The sequence below is a fragment of the Mustela nigripes genome, chromosome 9 (genome assembly GCF_022355385.1).
Source record: "Mustela nigripes isolate SB6536 chromosome 9, MUSNIG.SB6536, whole genome shotgun sequence".
In the NCBI taxonomy this organism is placed as follows: Eukaryota; Metazoa; Chordata; class Mammalia; order Carnivora; family Mustelidae; genus Mustela; species Mustela nigripes.
In genome coordinates this window covers 25,147,476-25,164,470 of record NC_081565.1, presented here as the reverse complement: position 1 = coordinate 25,164,470, position 16,995 = coordinate 25,147,476, and the positions used below count along the sequence as shown (strand labels likewise).

The 16,995-nt window shown below is 46.1% G+C and overlaps 1 protein-coding gene across 8 annotated transcripts in view; it reads left to right on the top strand.

Annotated features, from left to right (window-relative positions):
• Positions 1-16,995, top strand: part of ZNF462 (zinc finger protein 462) — a 138,493-nt gene that overhangs the window by 97,918 nt on the left and 23,580 nt on the right. For all 8 annotated transcript variants that reach the window (XM_059411133.1, XM_059411137.1, XM_059411136.1 and 5 more), the window contains 2 exons: positions 5,895-6,162; positions 8,026-8,162. In XM_059411133.1, the coding sequence (XP_059267116.1) occupies positions 5,895-6,162; positions 8,026-8,162 (405 nt within the window). The remainder of the gene's footprint in view (positions 1-5,894; positions 6,163-8,025; positions 8,163-16,995) is intronic.

Genomic DNA, 16,995 nt, shown 5'->3' with positions numbered 1-16,995 from the left:
GTGATGCCACCGGCTTTGCTTTTTCTTTTTCAATACTCCCCTGGGTCTTCAGGGTCTTTTGTGGTTCCATACAAATTTTAGGATTATTTGTTCCATTTCTGTGAAAAAAGTCGATGGTATTTTGTTAGGGATTGCATTAAATGTGTAGATTGCTTTAGGTATCATAGACGTTTTCACAATATTTATTCTTCCAATCCATGAGCATGGAATGTTTTTCTATTTCTTTGTGTCTTCCTCAGTTTCTTTGTAAGTATTGTATAGTTTTCTGAATACAGATTTCCTTGCCTCTTTCATTAAATTTATTCCTAGGTATCTTATGGTTTTGGGTGCATTTGTAAATGGGATTGACTCCCACTGCTATTCAACATAGTACTAGAAGTCCTAGCCTTAGCAATCAGACAACAAAAAGGAATAAAAGGCATCTGAATTGGCAAAGAAGTCAAACTCTCACTCTCTGCAGATGATACGATACTTTTTGTGGAAAACCCCAAAGATTCCACCTCGCCTGTGTTTCTCAAGAAAATTAAAATTCAGGCATTATTTTGAACTTTCTATGCTATTTTAGAAGATTTTAAATTCTCCCTTATGCGATCTACCCTACTCTCTGGCATACATATTTTTCCATTCAGACTCATCCTCTGATCTTCATTCCTTTTCCGTGTCGGAATTAAGTGACTTTTTCTCATTGTGGTATAAATGGAGTTATTTCATTTCTATTTAAGACTTAAGGTGGAAGTGTGGTGAATCAAACATTCCAGCATCTTCATATCTAGTGTTACTTCATTAATGAACACACTGACTAGTACTAGTTATTAATGGGCCCTCAAAGTTTCTTTTGTCATTCTCCTCCGTCTCTCTTCTTCCAACATTCTGTCAGTCACCACATACTGATTTTGCTTCTTCTCCACTTAGCTCTTTGTGGATGCCTCTATCAAGATGTTTATTTCTCTGCATTTATCATAATGAGTTCTTTACATGTCCATCTGAGACAGTGAGCTGCTTGAGGGCAGGAAATCCTGTGCCCAGAACTGAGTCTTCTGTTGACGTAGATGCTCGGTAAGTATTTGCTGAACAAATGGATATAATTGAAGTATTTGCCCCCCTTGGGCACCCCTCATGTGCTTGCCTAAGATCCTTTGTCTTTTAATTTTCTCCTGGTACTTGGTTCACGCTGACCAAAAGAGCCTGCCTCCCCAAGTCTGCACGAAAGTTTAGCTCTGCTAGAATTAAGTGTGGTTGCTGGCACTAAGCTCCTTCTGCCACTTTTGTACCTTCACTCACATCCTCTCTGGAGCTGCAGAAAATTGAGAACCGATCTTCCTGTACAGCTTCCCTTTTGGATCACTCAGTACATAAGGGGGTTCTCCTCTGCAGCACCCACAATTTACTGCCCAACTGATTCTTACTCTTCTTTGGGTCTCCCTTAATCTTGCAACAGCTAAATTCTCCTGGTACTCACTCTTCATTTATTCTCCTTGCCATCAGTGGGGTTAAGTTTGCCAGACGTGGAGAAGGCCTGTGTTGTCACAACAGCTCTGCTCGCCCCCCTGCTAGAGCCCAGCTCTGAGAAGGTGTCTTCTTGGACTTTGACTCTAGAGCCCGCGCATAGGCTGGCACTAAGAGGGTGTTAACTAAATGTTTGTAGCCTCAGAATATTCCAGAATGCTTCATTCTGTCATGCTTTTTGTACTGCCAGAGTTCACGTATTTGTCATTCATCTTTATAAAATCAAATTTCTTACGATTGTTTCTCTGCTGGCTAATTTTTCAAGAAAAGAGAAGAACGAAAAAAGCCCCTTGAAGTGATAGTCCCCTGGGTTTGGTGGCATTCTGGGAGATAGACTTTAACAAGATGGTCTTCCACTTCTTCAGGAACATGACTCAGTGAGAGGGCTGGGAGGTTTCCTCTGGAACCCAGCCCTTTCCTTGGTTCAAAAGCCTGTCCAAGAGCCACCGGAAAGCAGCCACCCGTCTCCGGGCCATGTACCTTTCTTTTCCAGCCAAATCCCACCTGAGGAATTTCAGAGCAGCATTATTTTAGGGCAGGTTATCAGGCATCTGTGCAAGTGTAACATTTGGGCCGGCAGGTTTCTGATGCTGGGTATCTGCTGTGTTCTCCTGCGCAGCCTGCTGGTGGACTTGTCGCCTATGTGATGCCGTGTTTTTGTTTTTATAAAGCATCTTAAAATTTTGGATATTCTTTTTCTTTCCCACGTACCTTGCTTTATTTTTTCCCCCCCACATGCTCTGAAAGGCCCATTCACATCCCATTCACTGTTATCCCCTATCTGTTCCGTTTTCATTTCTATCTATTCTAAAATGATTTTCATGACTTTCAATCTTTCTGTCACCTTTTCTCCCTGCTCTCTGCTATGTATTTATTGTTGATGGACCACTCAGATGTTCTTTCTCATTCTTCTGACTTGTATAACGGGACCCCAGGTCACCATTGGGTATAGACACCTGATGGGCAAGACTCAGATTTTAGATTCTGATGAATCTTTGGTGAAATCCAACCTCTGCCTCTTACTAGCCGTGTAACCAACTGCCTCAGCTACCTCATGGGTAAAATTGGGATGAGAACCTAACTGCACACTGTAGTTGTGAGAATTAATTGCTGGCTTTTCAATAAATTACAAACCTACATCCATAAGCACCATGACCATCCGTGCTAAAATTCGAGTTTGATCTTGATTTTACAAAATATATTTTTATAGACTGGTGACAAAATGGATAGCTACCCATGACTTAGATTCATCTTACAACTATAGCTGTACCTGATAATGTAATTTCTAAAGCTTTGCATGTAAACAAAGTCACGAGAGAATTAAGCTTTTAGATGGCAGGCATATGTCAGGATTGGGTTAGAAATGTAGGGACCAGCCTGGTCTCTGTTGTTGGTTTCCCCTGTAAGGATTACTGGCCATCTAACTGAAAAAAATGTGATCTGAGTGACCACCTCGGGTTCAGTTTCCCCCTGCATTCCCTCCCTCTGCTTCCGGTGCTGTATATCTCAGTGACCACAAACCTGGCTGGCAGAAACAGGGTTTTTTCACTTTCTGTAAGCTCAGAATGAAGAAAATAGTCTTCATGATGATTTTTAAACCTCTGTGACGTGTCCCTTCACTACTAACAATCTGCTTGCCTTTCTAACCTGGGCACAAAAACGACCCTTTTCCTGTTCCTCAGGCTGTGTCTCGTGAACAAGTTGGAATGTTATGTCGTTTAGCAAATGGGCTTTTTTAAGATCGGTGGAATCATACACGCTCACGTCTTTGTCACGTTAGTGCCCAAAGTGCTAAAATTGTACATTATTCACAAACTCCCAAGTGAGAGAGAATGAAAGACATAGTGTGTCTTGGCACCGGAGAGGAAAGTAAAGCTCTAGGAAGACCCAAAAAGTTGTAACCTGGGCATTATTACAAATGTACCATAAGTGGTGGGATTTGCCTATCTTTGTAAATAAACCTGTCCATCTGATTTTAACCAGAAAAAAATAAAAAGGAATCCATAACATGGTACACACGGCTGTTCCTTTTGCATTGCCATTTACAAAGGAAGTGCGCTGAGCCTCCCTTTCTTGGAATGCTTTCCCTCACCACTTCTTGCATTTCTGTTTCCTCAAGTTTCGTGTAACATATATATACTGAAGTTAAAATTTAGAATTCGTTTTTTGAGACGGATGGAATGAAATGCAATAGACCCTAGAGACAAGACAAGTGTGTTAAATCAAAGAAGACTCCCTTCCCTTGGAGGGAGTCTCCCTAAGAGATTAGTGCAGGTGTGAAGTTGGGGTGGATGGAAGGTAGAGGGAGATGAATTTACCTGGCTTATGATTTGAGTCGAAACAATGGACTTTACGCTTCTATAATAAAGGAATCGAAACTGTCGGAGGCCTGTGTCTGAGGTGACCACCAGCCTCCATGCTAGCCTTCAGGACTCGCTGAGTTGGGTATCGAGTCTTGGAGGGAGTTGGCAGCTACTTTTGGAAAAACGGACCGTTCCTTGGGACGTTCATTTTGGTTTCTGGGTAGATTTGTGGGTGGCCGAGAGCTCACAAGCAATAAGACCTGGCTTTGGTCTTGTTGGTCCCAGAATTTCAATCCTGCAGAGCAAAGAGCAAACAGGAGGATGGGGGTCTCATGGGGGAGGCTGGCAGAGCAGTGCCCAGCCCACGGCTCAGGCCTGTGTTAACAAGAGAGGGGGAGTACACCTTGCACTTCCTCGTGCGCTTCCTTGTGCCTGCATTAAGCAGAAACTAGTCTTGAGAGCTTAAATAGAAAACATCTTGAACAATCCATGCGGTGGTAAACAAACCTGCTATTGAAAGGAAGAATGAGAAGTTGACAATTGCATTATTGTGATCCTGAGTGGGTTCATCAGCTAGGGTTGAGGAATAAAGAAACCAAAGATAAAAGACTTGAGTAAAATGAATTCGGTTGTGTCATTCCTTTCTTCCTTTGTCTTCAGTTTACACCTGGTAATGAACCCATGGAGGCTCAGAGGTATTGTTCAAGTTTCCTTTTGTTTTATTTTTGTGTGTGTGGCAGGTTTGTTTACAATTTCCAAAGGGGTTTTTTCTCCATCTTGAGGAATACGAATTGAGGAGGGGGAGGAGGAGAACAAGAAGGGAAGGTATTTTAGTATTTTGAAGACAGGAGGCGGCCTCACAATAAGGGAGGCTGCTCTGGTTTTTGTTTTTCTTCTCCAAGAGGCCAACGGGATGGATGGTACTAGTTTTCATCAAATACGGGTTTTACAGAATTCCTCCGTGTCCTGCCTCGGGGAATCGTGCTTTGGAAAATGAAGTGTCCGTCAAATCAGGAGGAGGCTTGTACAGTTTCTAACCCCTTCCCCCCCTTGCTTTTTGAAAGGCTTTTTAAAAAGAGCCCTTTGTTTTCTTTTCAAGGAAAGTTACACTGAAATTCATCTGAGGGGTATTTAGGACTCCGTTCATGTCATTCATAGGCAGCTGTAGGTTATACAGGACAATGTTGTCGAAAGCGTAGCCTCAACATTCAAAGCAGCACGTTGGGAAGAGGTTCAAGACCTTTCCCTCCTCTCTTTGAGTTTTTAAGAAACCGAGATTTTTCCCACCTCCCATCTAGATCAGATTTCTCCACCACATTTCTCCACTGGAGCTTCTCAGGGTTAAGATTTATGGCTGTCATTTCCGACATTTTTCCTCCGGATTGCAAACTTGAAAATACCTTTCAGGGAAACTTATTTGGAATTTCATTTTAATGGGATTTATGAATAAATCTCCATCTTAATGCTGACTAAGCTTTAAACATCCATTCCAGGAGAACACTATTAGATCTTTATATTTTAAATTTTAAATCACTTGACTGTGAAGGCATAAAACATTTTTATATTTGCGAGTGCCATGTGCTCGAGCATTTCCGTTAAAGACCTTTTGGTTGGGGGGGGTTGGCTTGAATAATTCTGGGCTGCAGAGGAGGACATATGACATCATCGACTTTCCTTTCTCACCACGGTGCCTGTGTACTTGCTGTGCGTTTATTTATCTCACCTATGGGGACGGGTGGGTGCTCTGCGGCAGCCCGTTACCACGCTGCTGTTTCCTTTAGACCACAGTTGACTTTCTTCCTTCACTTTGAAACCTGTCACCTCAGAGTTTTATTTTTAAATGCCGTGAGCCCTCAAAGTCAGACGAGAAGAAGAGACACTTCCTTCCTACCTGCCTTTCCCCAGATCTGTGTGGTAGGATGTAAATGAAGATGAAAGGTGGATCGTAGTCATCGTCTTTAAAAAAAAAAAAAAAAAGAAAAGAAAGAAAAGAAAAAACACTGCAGACTAATGTCGGGGGTTTTCAGGGGTCAAAGCTCCACTGTGTTCTCTGTGTCCGGTGTCCTCTTCCCCGTCTGTCCACAGACTCCTCCTATTCCGAACCTCCAGATGTTCAGCAGCAGTTGAACCACTATCAGTCCGCTGCGCTGGCGAGGAACAACAGCCGCGTCAGCCCCGTGCCTCTCTCCGGGGCCGCCGGGGGTGCCGAGCAGAAAACCGAGGCTGTTCTGCACTGCGAATTCTGTGAATTCTCCTCTGGCTACATCCAGAGCATCAGACGCCATTACAGGGACAAGCATGGTGGGAAGAAGCTCTTCAAGTGCAAAGACTGCTCCTTTTACACAGGCTTTAAGTAAGTGGCGTGAAGAACGGCCTTGAGAAACAAGGTGGCTGCGCCTGCTCCGCCCCTCACCACACACTTCCCTCCATTCTTCTGGGGAGGGATCGGGTCCAGTCTTCACAAAAGGAGGCTAGTTCCAGAGGACTGCTTTGGGGCTTGTGGAAGGGGTTTTGGGAATGAAGCAGTCGCTATATCAGAACAAACAAGTTTAAATGTTAGAGCAAATGGGCAGCCAAGAAGTGTCAGAGTGTGGTAAGGGATTTCTTGGGCCCAGTACATGAAGCTATGTGTGTTTTTTCCTGTGGAGGACTATCCTCCCTTTTTTAGATTTGTCTTTAGGGGGAAAATCTGTGTTTCTGAAAGCAAAATCAAAGCCAAGAGAGAACATCCAGCAATTATGATTTCCCTGCTACCCTTACAGAAAATTCCTATTTCTTAAGATCATATTGTTGAGAGACACCCAGAGAATCAAGACTCCAGCGCTGTGAAGACTAGAACTGAACAACTGTAGAGACATTGTTTCCGATCCAGAAACAGATAATCCAAAGCCACCTTTGCCCCTGTGTATAATAGAATCAGTGAGCTCAAGGAACAGAGTGCTTCCTGTCACGTGCTCTGGACGCTTCTGATCTAATCTCATTCTGTGCAATACTGCTTAGTTTAGTGGTTATGAGTGCAGAATGTGAGCCTGGCTGCCTGGGTTTGAACCCCAACTTTGCTGCAGGCTGGCAGTATGACTTTGGACAAGTCCCTAAGCTTCTCTGTGTCTCCTGGTCCTTATCTACAAAATAAAGATAGTAATACTACCTCACTTATACAACTCGTAGGAGGAATAAATGAACCAATACATCTAAAGTGCTCAGAATAGTGCCTGGCGCAAAGGAAACACTAATAAGCATTATAATATCATAGCCAGCTATTATAATAATATAATATTAGATGGCTGTATTACAGGTGTAAAGCTATTATTATCTCCTCCTACTGTAGTTAGTACCTGAGCCATAGGCCACTCTAGTACTTCAAGACAGGCTTCATGGCCAACAAAAAGCAATCGGAAGAACAAGGTTCTTTTCCACCAACACCTTAGTTGATGGGATTCGATGGGAAGTGTGTTACAGCTCTGACTATTAATTCAGTTGTTTTTCAGATAAATATGTATGTGACCTTAGAATTGAGAAAAGGCTAAAGACCCAGATAACAAGGGCCCACTGACAGGTGTACATGTTTCCCCAGAGAGAAGCACTTGAGTTAATAAGAAGGGGACCTTGCCCCTTAGACGCATGGTTTCATCCATTTTTATGAGACACCGAAGGCTTTGTAAATGGTGAAGTTTTGAAAAGGATAGAGGGGAAGGCAGCAGTAGCCTTCCGCCTTCAGGCTGGTACACCCGTTTTGAGTTTAGTTTAGCGGATCTTCAGCCGCCATGACGTCCCAGCCAACTTGCCGTCTCGGCCCTGACCTGTGCGGAGTCACGTAGGCAGCTGCGAAGTCCACGTGACTCCTGTCCTCCTCCTTCCACGCACAGTGAGAACCTCTTTCTCTTAGGGACTTTGGCTTTTTGCTTTTCATCGGCAGCTTCTCATCTTCTAGAATAAGGTGTTTGGGGAAGTCCATTTCTTTCCAAAGTAAGCCCTGACCCCAGCCAAGTGGCAGAAATTTTCAAAAAGGAAGTTAGCCCTGCACAACAAGGTCCAGGTAGTGGATGAGTGACCAAGGAGCTTGTGGTCTGGAAACATGATGAACGACTCTGGTTTGGGCCCTCAAGCCGGGGGAGTCACATGCAGAAGCCTAGTGAGGTAGCCCCCAGGGGATGTGGGAGTGACACGATCCCTTGTCACACTCCTCACCTGTCTCCCTCCCCCACCTCTCTCTCAGATCTGCTTTTACTATGCACGTGGAAGCTGGGCATTCGGCGGTTCCCGAGGAGGGCCCCAAAGATCTCCGCTGTCCTCTCTGCCTCTATCACACCAAATACAAACGCAACATGATTGACCACATCGTGCTGCACCGAGGTAATCTTCCTAAATGTGGTTTTCTTGGGACGTGGGCTGCGGGCGGCATTTCAGGGACGCCCCTCTCGAGGTGGCCGCTTTGCCCTGGTCCCTGGTTCCTCCCCTTCTCTCCAGGTAGGAAATCACATTGGATGACCACAGTGACAGCCCATGATTAAAAACCCCTTCCTGCCACAAGGATCTGCTCCACGTGGAGGGAGGCAAAGGTGATGGGTTGGGCAGTGAACACTTCTGGGCCTCCCAGCGTGAGGGGTTTTTACATTCTGATTCCTCTGCCCTCACCGCCTTGCTGAGGAAGGAGCGAATGGGAGACAGAACGGACGGGTGAGGATTCATTACAAAATGTGAGGAGCTGTGTGGTTGCAGGCGACTCGCTGGCGGGAGCCTGAAGTGATGATTTCCAAAGCAGAGCGTGGAGTATCCCGTGAGATGAATGGAGAGAGGAAAAAGTCTTAAAAATAAAAGTGGTCTGATGTTAGAAATCCCAGAGGCTTCGGATTTAAGTTCTGGTTTTAAAGCCTCCTGTACTGGCCTGCTCTCTGATCTGTTAAGAAGAGAGGACAGTCAAGCCTACAAAATGATGCGCCGAGGGTCTGGTGCGTTCCGTGGTGGATACATACTGGGTGTTCTGGACGTGCGGCTTCCTGTTGATAAACAGGGATGGTTCTTTCAAGTCCTCTTTGGTTTTCCTTTCAGTTGAGTTTACTCTTGGCCAATTACAACACTGTTAAACAACAGGCTTCCTGCATTGGAAGGAAAAATATGTTTATGTAAAAACTACTTTGTCCAAAGAGGATTCAAGCCAGAGGTAGATGGAAAAAGATGACCAGAATCCTGGTTGCTAGTCTCTTGGGCGGTTTCCGTCCACGGATCTTACATCTTTTGTTCGTGCCTTTCCTCCCTCCTCATCCCCCTCTTCGTTCCTTGGCCTCTAACCTTAAGAGGCTTTTCCATGCTTGCCACGTGGGCCTCAGAAACTGTGAGTGTGTCTTCTGCTGTCCTGCTGAGATGTCACACACCTTGACATGCTGGATATTTTTGGAGCATTTTCAAAGTGTCCAGCATGTCCCCAGCACCACTGTCTTGGGCCATTGCATTTTGTGACATTTTGCCCATCTCTGTTGCACACCCCGTGGAAGGCTCCGTTTAGCGCCCTCAGATTTCCTTCCTGCCTAGGCCACTCTGAGGAGACATGAGGTCGCTGCTGGCTGGGATGTCCACTTGCAGGATGAGAGAAGCAGCCTCGGAACACGGAGGCAGGAATTCTTGGCCAGAGTGGTCCCACCCAGGGTGCCACGTCAGTTACCTGGCTTCTGGTCCCCCAGCCCACGTGTGGTGCGGAGAGGCCATGAGTAGTGTTCCTGCTGAGCAGACAGAAATGATGAATCCTCATTTCTGTGGTCAATTCCCCTGGCTTCCCATGTTGCTGCCTGGTGGGCTCCAAGCTTCAGTGGCTAATGAGCGGCGGTTTCTAGAAAGGGTTGTGTGTGTGTGTGTGTGTGTGTGTGTGGTGGGGGGACACAGAGAGTAAATGCTAAAGCTGAGAAAAGCCCTTGGAGTGCTACTCTTGACACAAAGTCACTCCTGTCCAGCAGCATCGTAAGGGCTAGTATTATTACCTGTATTCATGCGTCACGTGCATGAAATGTGAAACTGAGAGACACTGCTTTTTCTTGGATTCAGTGTGGTTACTCGTGGCCATCTCGGAAAGGATTTAAGGTCTCTTAAAGATACTTGTGCAAAATGACAGGATTAAAACAAATGGGAAGTTGGGGTAAATGCAGACTGAGGAGAGACCAGTCACAAGTCCCCTGGCAGTACGAGGGTGCTCAGTGACAGTTTGGGGTCCATTGAGCGCTGTGAGGTGTCGTGCGCCTGTCGGCCGCGGTCTGCAGGTCCGCTCAAGAGAGCCCAGCCTCCCGCGGCGGGGAAGAAAACGGAATCTGTTGGATTTGGGGTGTTGGCTGGACTCTGGAAGTTGTGTTCAGGAGATTGTCAGGAATCCTAGACACCAAAACCTGAGAGGAATTTCTCCGAAGTGGAGCATGTATGATCCCCACCACGGACACATTGGGAAGGCGCACAGGGACGGTGACAGGGGGCCGGTTGAAGCAGGGTCTCCCGAGGGCTCACGGGGCAGTGAGTCAACTCCGGGCCTCTGAGCCCGGGACCTTTCCGTCATACTGCCCGTCGGTGGTTCCTTGCGGTCTCTGCTGTTTATTTGTAGAGGTCATTTATGTTAAAAGAGCCATCTAAATCTATAAATATCATCCTTATCAGGGTCGGAAAGTGCATGATCTAGAACGAAGGGGCGTTTGAGGATCAACAGTAATAATGACAACATTAACAACAACAGATTACTGTCACTGAGTGTTGACGAAGACAGGTGCTGTACTAAGTGGGTCCAATATGTCATTTTATAGAATTCTTACAAAGCCCTATATGGTGTGGGTATTACTGTTAATCCGCTGATCACAAGGGTAAAAGGTTCAGAGAGACTGAGTGTGACCCAAGATCCAAATGACTAAAAAGTGACTCAGCTGGATCCAAACCCAGGCTTGTCTGACCCCACAGCCCATGCGTATAACCACCAGGCATCGCTGTCTCTTCCCTGGGAGGGTGGCTGTGTCACCCTGTTGAGCATTCTCGTGGCTGTGGCAGCTGGGCCTGAGAGCAGAACCACCTGTGGGGCTGGAGGTCAGAGTTGAGGACCAGGGGACCACAGATGGCTGAGAATCTCAGAAAAACCGTGTCTGCCATCTGTGTCGCGGCCTGGCTTTGGTGTCCATCTCAATCCAAAAGGGCATCTTAGTGGGAAGCTGGTCCTGACGAGTCAGGAGACAGGGCTAGGTGTCTGCCTTGCAATTTCAAGTTGGGGTTGAAATCAAAGTAACAAGAGGTGGCTCTTCCTGCACCTGGGCTCTCCTTGCTCTGGGGATGAGTAAGCATCTTTGGTCTCTAGGGCCTGCAGTAAGAGGGCTTTCTGAGGCGTGGGTTCATTAAAATACTTGGGATGAAAGGGAAGGAAAACAACTTCTGAGCTGGTCTGGGACTGAGATACAGCTTGCAAGAAGACTTGCCTTAGCTTTTTATCTCAATAGGATGATATATTTAAATAGGGAGGAAAGGGAGGGGAGTTCATTTTATTCATGGGAAATTTGAGTGAGAAATGATCATGGTTTTATGTGGGCTGTGGCAAAAGAGCATACTGTGTGTCCATGCATTCAGCAAGCATTCATTACTTGCTTGTTTTGTTTTGTTTTTAAAGATTTTATTTATTTATTTGGCAGACAGAGATCACAAGTAGGCAGAGAGAGAGAGGAGGAGGAGGAGGAGGAAGCAGGCTCCCCGCTGAGCAGAGAGCCGGATGCAGGGCTCGATCTCAGGACCCTGGGATCATGACCTGAGCCAAAGGCAGAGGCTTAACCCACTGAGCCACCCAGGTGCCCCCATTACTTGCTTGTTATGTGCAGCACTATGCTAGCTTCTTGGGCAAGATAAGGTATATAAGACCCAGGACCCTCCCTCCTCAAGGAGATGAAGCATGTGCGTAAGTCTCCGTGATGTAGTGAGTGATGGGTATCTAGGAGATTCATGGTGGCAGGTGTATTTGTGTTGGGAGTAGAGAAAGGTGGTGTGGAGGGGTGGCTTTCAAACTGAGCTATGATAATGTTTAAGAAGGCAAAGAAGTTTGAAGTCAGGGCATGTTAGTTTCCTAGGTAGCTTAAAACAACAGTGTACTGTCACTGCTCTTGGGCCTAGAAGTCTGATACCAAGGTGACAGCAGGGCCAGGCTCCCTCTGAAGGCTCTAGACAAGAATCTTCCTGTGGCCCTCCCCCACTTCTGGTGGCTTCCACCATCGTTGCCTTATAGCTGCGTCATTCTGACCTCTGCCTCTGTCCATGCATGGCCATCTTCCCTTTGCATGTCTTCTGTATGTCCTCTCCTCTTCTTCTAAGAATGCTACTCATTGAATTTAGGCCTCACCCAAACTACTGTGACCTCATCCTGACTAGTTACATTCATCTGTAAGGACCTTATGTCCTAATAAGGTCTCATATCAAGGTTCTAGGTGCACATAAGCTTCTGGGGGACACTATTGGACCCACTACATGAGTGGGAAGGAAAAATTTAGACCACTCAGGTACGTGGGAGCAAGGTGTGTTAACATAGTGGTGTTTGAGTGTTCTGAGTGAGACTGAAGGGAATATAGGGGACAGGACTGGTAAAGTGTGTTCTGGCCAACTTAGGTAGAGCTTGGATACCAATGTAGGAGTTTGAACTTTATTCAGTAGGCAGATGGGAAGCCAGGGTACCTGATGAATACCAGTTTAGGAAAGATTGAAGCCAAGGATCGGTAGACCCATTTCTTTCAGGAACTTAGTTCTGATCAACATTTGGTGAGATTGGCCATGATTGGACAGCTTGAAAAGGAAAAAATTAAGCCCTAAGAATTTTGTTTAAGGGAAAAGGTTGGAGGTAGGGCTTTTGATGGGTTTTCATTCAATGCAACAAATATTTATTGAACATTCACTATAATGCTAGCATTGTTTTAATCCCTAGGGATACAGCCATGAAGAGTCGGGCAGTCTGTGCGCTGAAGGAACTTAAACTTTAATGGGAAGAGAGACCATGAATAGGGAATATTTTCATGAGTACATTTCCACTGAGTTTATCACCATCACTGGAATCACGCTGCCTTGTGCACAGACAGCTTTGCCTGGATGTATCTTGCACACCTTTGGTGCACCTGGAAAATTGGGTACAGATTGAATTACAGTTTTGCCAGATATTTTTATTTCTATTTCTGGAGCTGTGTAATCCCCGATGCCGGTCTCCAGTTGGCATATTAATTTAAAGCTTCTGCTCCCCAGCCCGTAACCCCATATATGGGCAAATACTGAATTTAACTGTACCCTGCAGGTGGGCGCCTTTTGGGAACAAAACTAATCTCCCTTAATTTACTTGATCCGTATCGTTTTTCTTAAGAAAAAAAAAAAGCTACAGTGATATTGCCAGTCTTTCATTTTATTCCATGAAATTACACATTCCCTTCCATCCCCACCAAATACTTTTGCCAGTTAGAATGAGAGGTGTGGTTCCTGGCTTTCTCTGATTTGACAGTGGTAGCCTGGCTAACGTCAGAATTAGTAACTTCTTACCAGGAGCCGTTGTCCTTACGTTTGTGTGTGTCCATTTATGGTCATGTTTTGGACTCCATTGTTTTTTTAGGAACTATTGTTCTTTTCCTAATGGCTTTCTAGTACTCAGCTTTTGTCACTTACTTGGCCTAGAGTAATAGGTGGGGCTTTGGTTTGGCCCAAAGAGGGTCTCAGCCCCCGGAGCAGGATCATTTGCATACGGAGTTTGTTGGCGTGAATGACTTCCAGATCTCTCCCTGCTTCGTTCAGACTTGGCACGTTGTGGGGAGGAAACCCAAGTGTGCTGTGGTCTGCCTTTCAGGAAGAATTTTTACTTGGTGACTCTGGACTCCACAGTGATGTGGTTTTTCTCTGTTTTGAGCAGAAGTGACCCTCCGCCCTCTTGGTAGTTGGAATTCAGCCGATTCTTCCACTGAGCTCTACGGGAGCTTGACAACACACCCTTCTAAGCTCTGTTGCGCTTGGGTTCCCACAGGCTTCCGTGGGGCATTCCTCCTGGGCTTCGTGTCCAGCTGCAGCACCAAGCAGCCTTTGAGTAGGAAGAGATGAGAGACACAATCTATCTTGTAGTCAAACTGGTGAAGTCATAATATTTTTGCAGCCAGCTCTGGAAGCTGAGTCACAATGAGTGTGATTCAAGCCTTGGTTTCTTACCCAAGGTAATTTTGAGAGGTGTGAAGTCAAGAAAGACCCACAGTTGTTGCTGCCTTCATAGAAAAAAAAAAAGCCTTGAGCCCTGGGCTTCTGTAGCCAAGACAGGGCTCCATCCATACCTGGAAACATTCCAGTCTCTAACTTTATGTCCTTGACTTGCCTCAGTAATGAATAACCTCATTCAGAAGGCACTGTCAGTGATTTGCCCACCTTTCCAAGTCTGTCTTGTTTTTTATCTTGGTCGTGTTAGTCGTGTTTTCAGGTAGAAAAATTAACTTTTTTTCCCCCTAAAATGAACATCTTAGTACAAGTCCACGTAACCCAGAGACTTGGAATGTTGGGGTGTCTTCATTTGGAAATGAGAAGTCTGATGTTTCAGAGTGAGGAAGCAAGCAGGAAGCTGCCTCTTACCTGATTCAGAAGATACTCGAAAGAAGTTCAACTAGAAATGGTTGCCTTAGATATGTCTGTAGCTCTTGAACTCTTAATCGGTTAGGAATCAGAGGCTCATCAGTGAACGGCATGCGGATCTAATGATCCAAGAGAGTTCTTTTCCGGGGGTGAAGGAGAGGAGGGTGCTGGCACAGGTCAGCCAGGAGACCTGTGCTCCCAGGTCACAACTTTGTTCTGAACCTGAGGCGTGACTTTGAGGAAGGCGTGCAGCAGGCCAGTCCTCAGCTTCCACACCAATAAACTAAAGGTAATAAAACTGACTTTGCAGAGTCTTTCGAGAATAAAAATTTAACCATGAGGGTAGAATGCTTAACAGTGCTTGAAACAGAGTGAGCTCCTGGTAAATCGCCATGGTCACTTCCATGAATCATTATTATTTAAACTCCAGGCTATTTTGAGGGCTCATGACTTTGTTAAGATTCACTTAGATCTACATAGTGAAATGGGAAACTGCAAAGAAAACTAAGGTGGTAGAGCAGTTGAAAGGGAGGCCTGTAAAACCCCAGTCTGAAAGAAGCGATTCTTTATGGGGAGAAGCGAAGACTGGAGGCTTGGCCGCACGGCTGTCTCCAAGGTGCTGGAGGCATCATTACAGGGGCTGTTAGACCAGCTGTGGTCCATCTCCCTGGCAGTCGGCAGGGCTGGAGACAGAGTGCATGCAGCAGAAATGACACAACCCAGAGTGGGAGCCAACACAGAGCAAAGGGGGTTGCAGCATCAAGGCGGCAGAAAAGTCCGTGGGAGCACTGCCCGTGAGCCCCTGAGGCATTGGGCCCATCCCAGTGGTTCAGCCTGTACCCATCTCGTGCTTGGGCGCCGGCTTGCACCCGTGTCTTAGCCAGAGCAGCTGGAGGTAATGCTGACACTTGGTGTCGAGTAGTGGTCATCAGCTGGAGTCAGGGTGCCTTTGTCCGGAGGCATTTTTGGTTGTCACCCCTGGGGAAGAAGGGTGCCAGGGCAGGTCAGTGGAGTCCAGGGACCCTTGTGAACATCCCGCAGGGCAGAGTACAGCCCCCGGAGTATAGCCTTTTCGAGCCTCAGAATGTCAGGAGAGCTACTGTTGAGAAGCCCCAGGCCCCACGAGTGGAACGTCATGGCCTGGGCTTTCTCAGGACTCCGGCTGGCTTATGCCAAAGCCTTTTTTCCTCCGATTACACCGAACCATAGAACTGAATGGTTAGAAGACTGTTAAACATTTGCTATTCTAAGAAAATGTGTGGATTACATTATAATCATGTGTTTCTTAGCTGTCTGCTCTACTTTGGTTTAAAAATATTTATATTGCTAAATAAGCGACTGACTCTTTGTATAGGGAAACTAACATATGCATTAGAGCTCTGGGGAATATGTAGCAGACACCACCTTCCACGCTTCCTCTGGCCAGCTTTTTGCTAGCCAGTTAATCGCCGTATTCAAGGACTTCCAAGGCAGGGACTGCCCTGCATGCAGTGAGAATGTGGTTGCTGAGCCCACAGCGTGGCTTTGGGTGGGGAGGATTCCCCAAGGGCCAACCCCGGCCAACACAACGGGAGGGCTCTCAGAGAGAGCTGCCTCAGTGCACAAAGCACTGATGTCTGGAAATGTTGCTACTCAGTGACTCTGAGAATAAATCACGCTTTCTTGACTTAATAATACATTGCTATTTCTAAATAATATAAGTATATGTTGTGTGCGTCCATTTGTAAACTTCCAGAGTCTTCTGAAATCCAGACACAGCATGAAAACACACGCTATATTTGATCCTTGCATAAATAGCACAGATTTTAATTTTATCCCAGTTATGGATATCTGGCGCGTGCACCGATACTCTGGGCAGACTGGTGTGAAATTTAATTTGAGCAGTTAAACACAAGGGTGAGAGAGTGCAAAATAAACAAGCACACGCATTTCCAGCCCTACAGCATTTGGTATGTTAATGGGCAAAGCACCCAAATCCTCTCTCTCTTTTATTTTTTCCCTTGTGACAATCAGATTACAGATTGTCTGAAAAGGCACAAATCCTCCCTATCTCCCTCACCCCCCCCCCCCCAGCCCCCCCCCCCCCACACCCTGAATGTTTCCCGCAGCCATTTCATTTGTGAGCTTCTCTGAGTTAGAGCTGGAGTTTTAGTGAATGAAAACCTACAGGTCCTTTGTTTTTAAAATTTGTTATTAGAGATTCCCTTGGTTTCAGGAGAAGGACAACGGTCTTCTTGAGAGCATCTCAGAAGGGGAAACAGGAGTGGAACTGGAAACAGTGGGCCGTAAACGGTTTGCTTTTCGACAGGCGGGGATGGAGATCACAGCTGGGCGAATTACAACGTCTGTGATCTTTGGAAAGTTACTAAGAGTCCTGTCCGTTGCTTTACTGATTTGCAAAAACAGGAATACCTCCAGCCTAAGAGAGTTGCCAGTAAAGGTGCACCATTGGAGCACACAGGTGCTTAGGAACCATCTGTTCCCTCTCTGCTTAGGGGCATCTCTGGGTCCAGCTCAAATAGCACATACTAAGGAGGTGCTCAGGCGGGCTGTCAGTCGTCATCGCGCTGGGTAAACCGTGGCAGCCAGTCTCATCCCCTCCGTT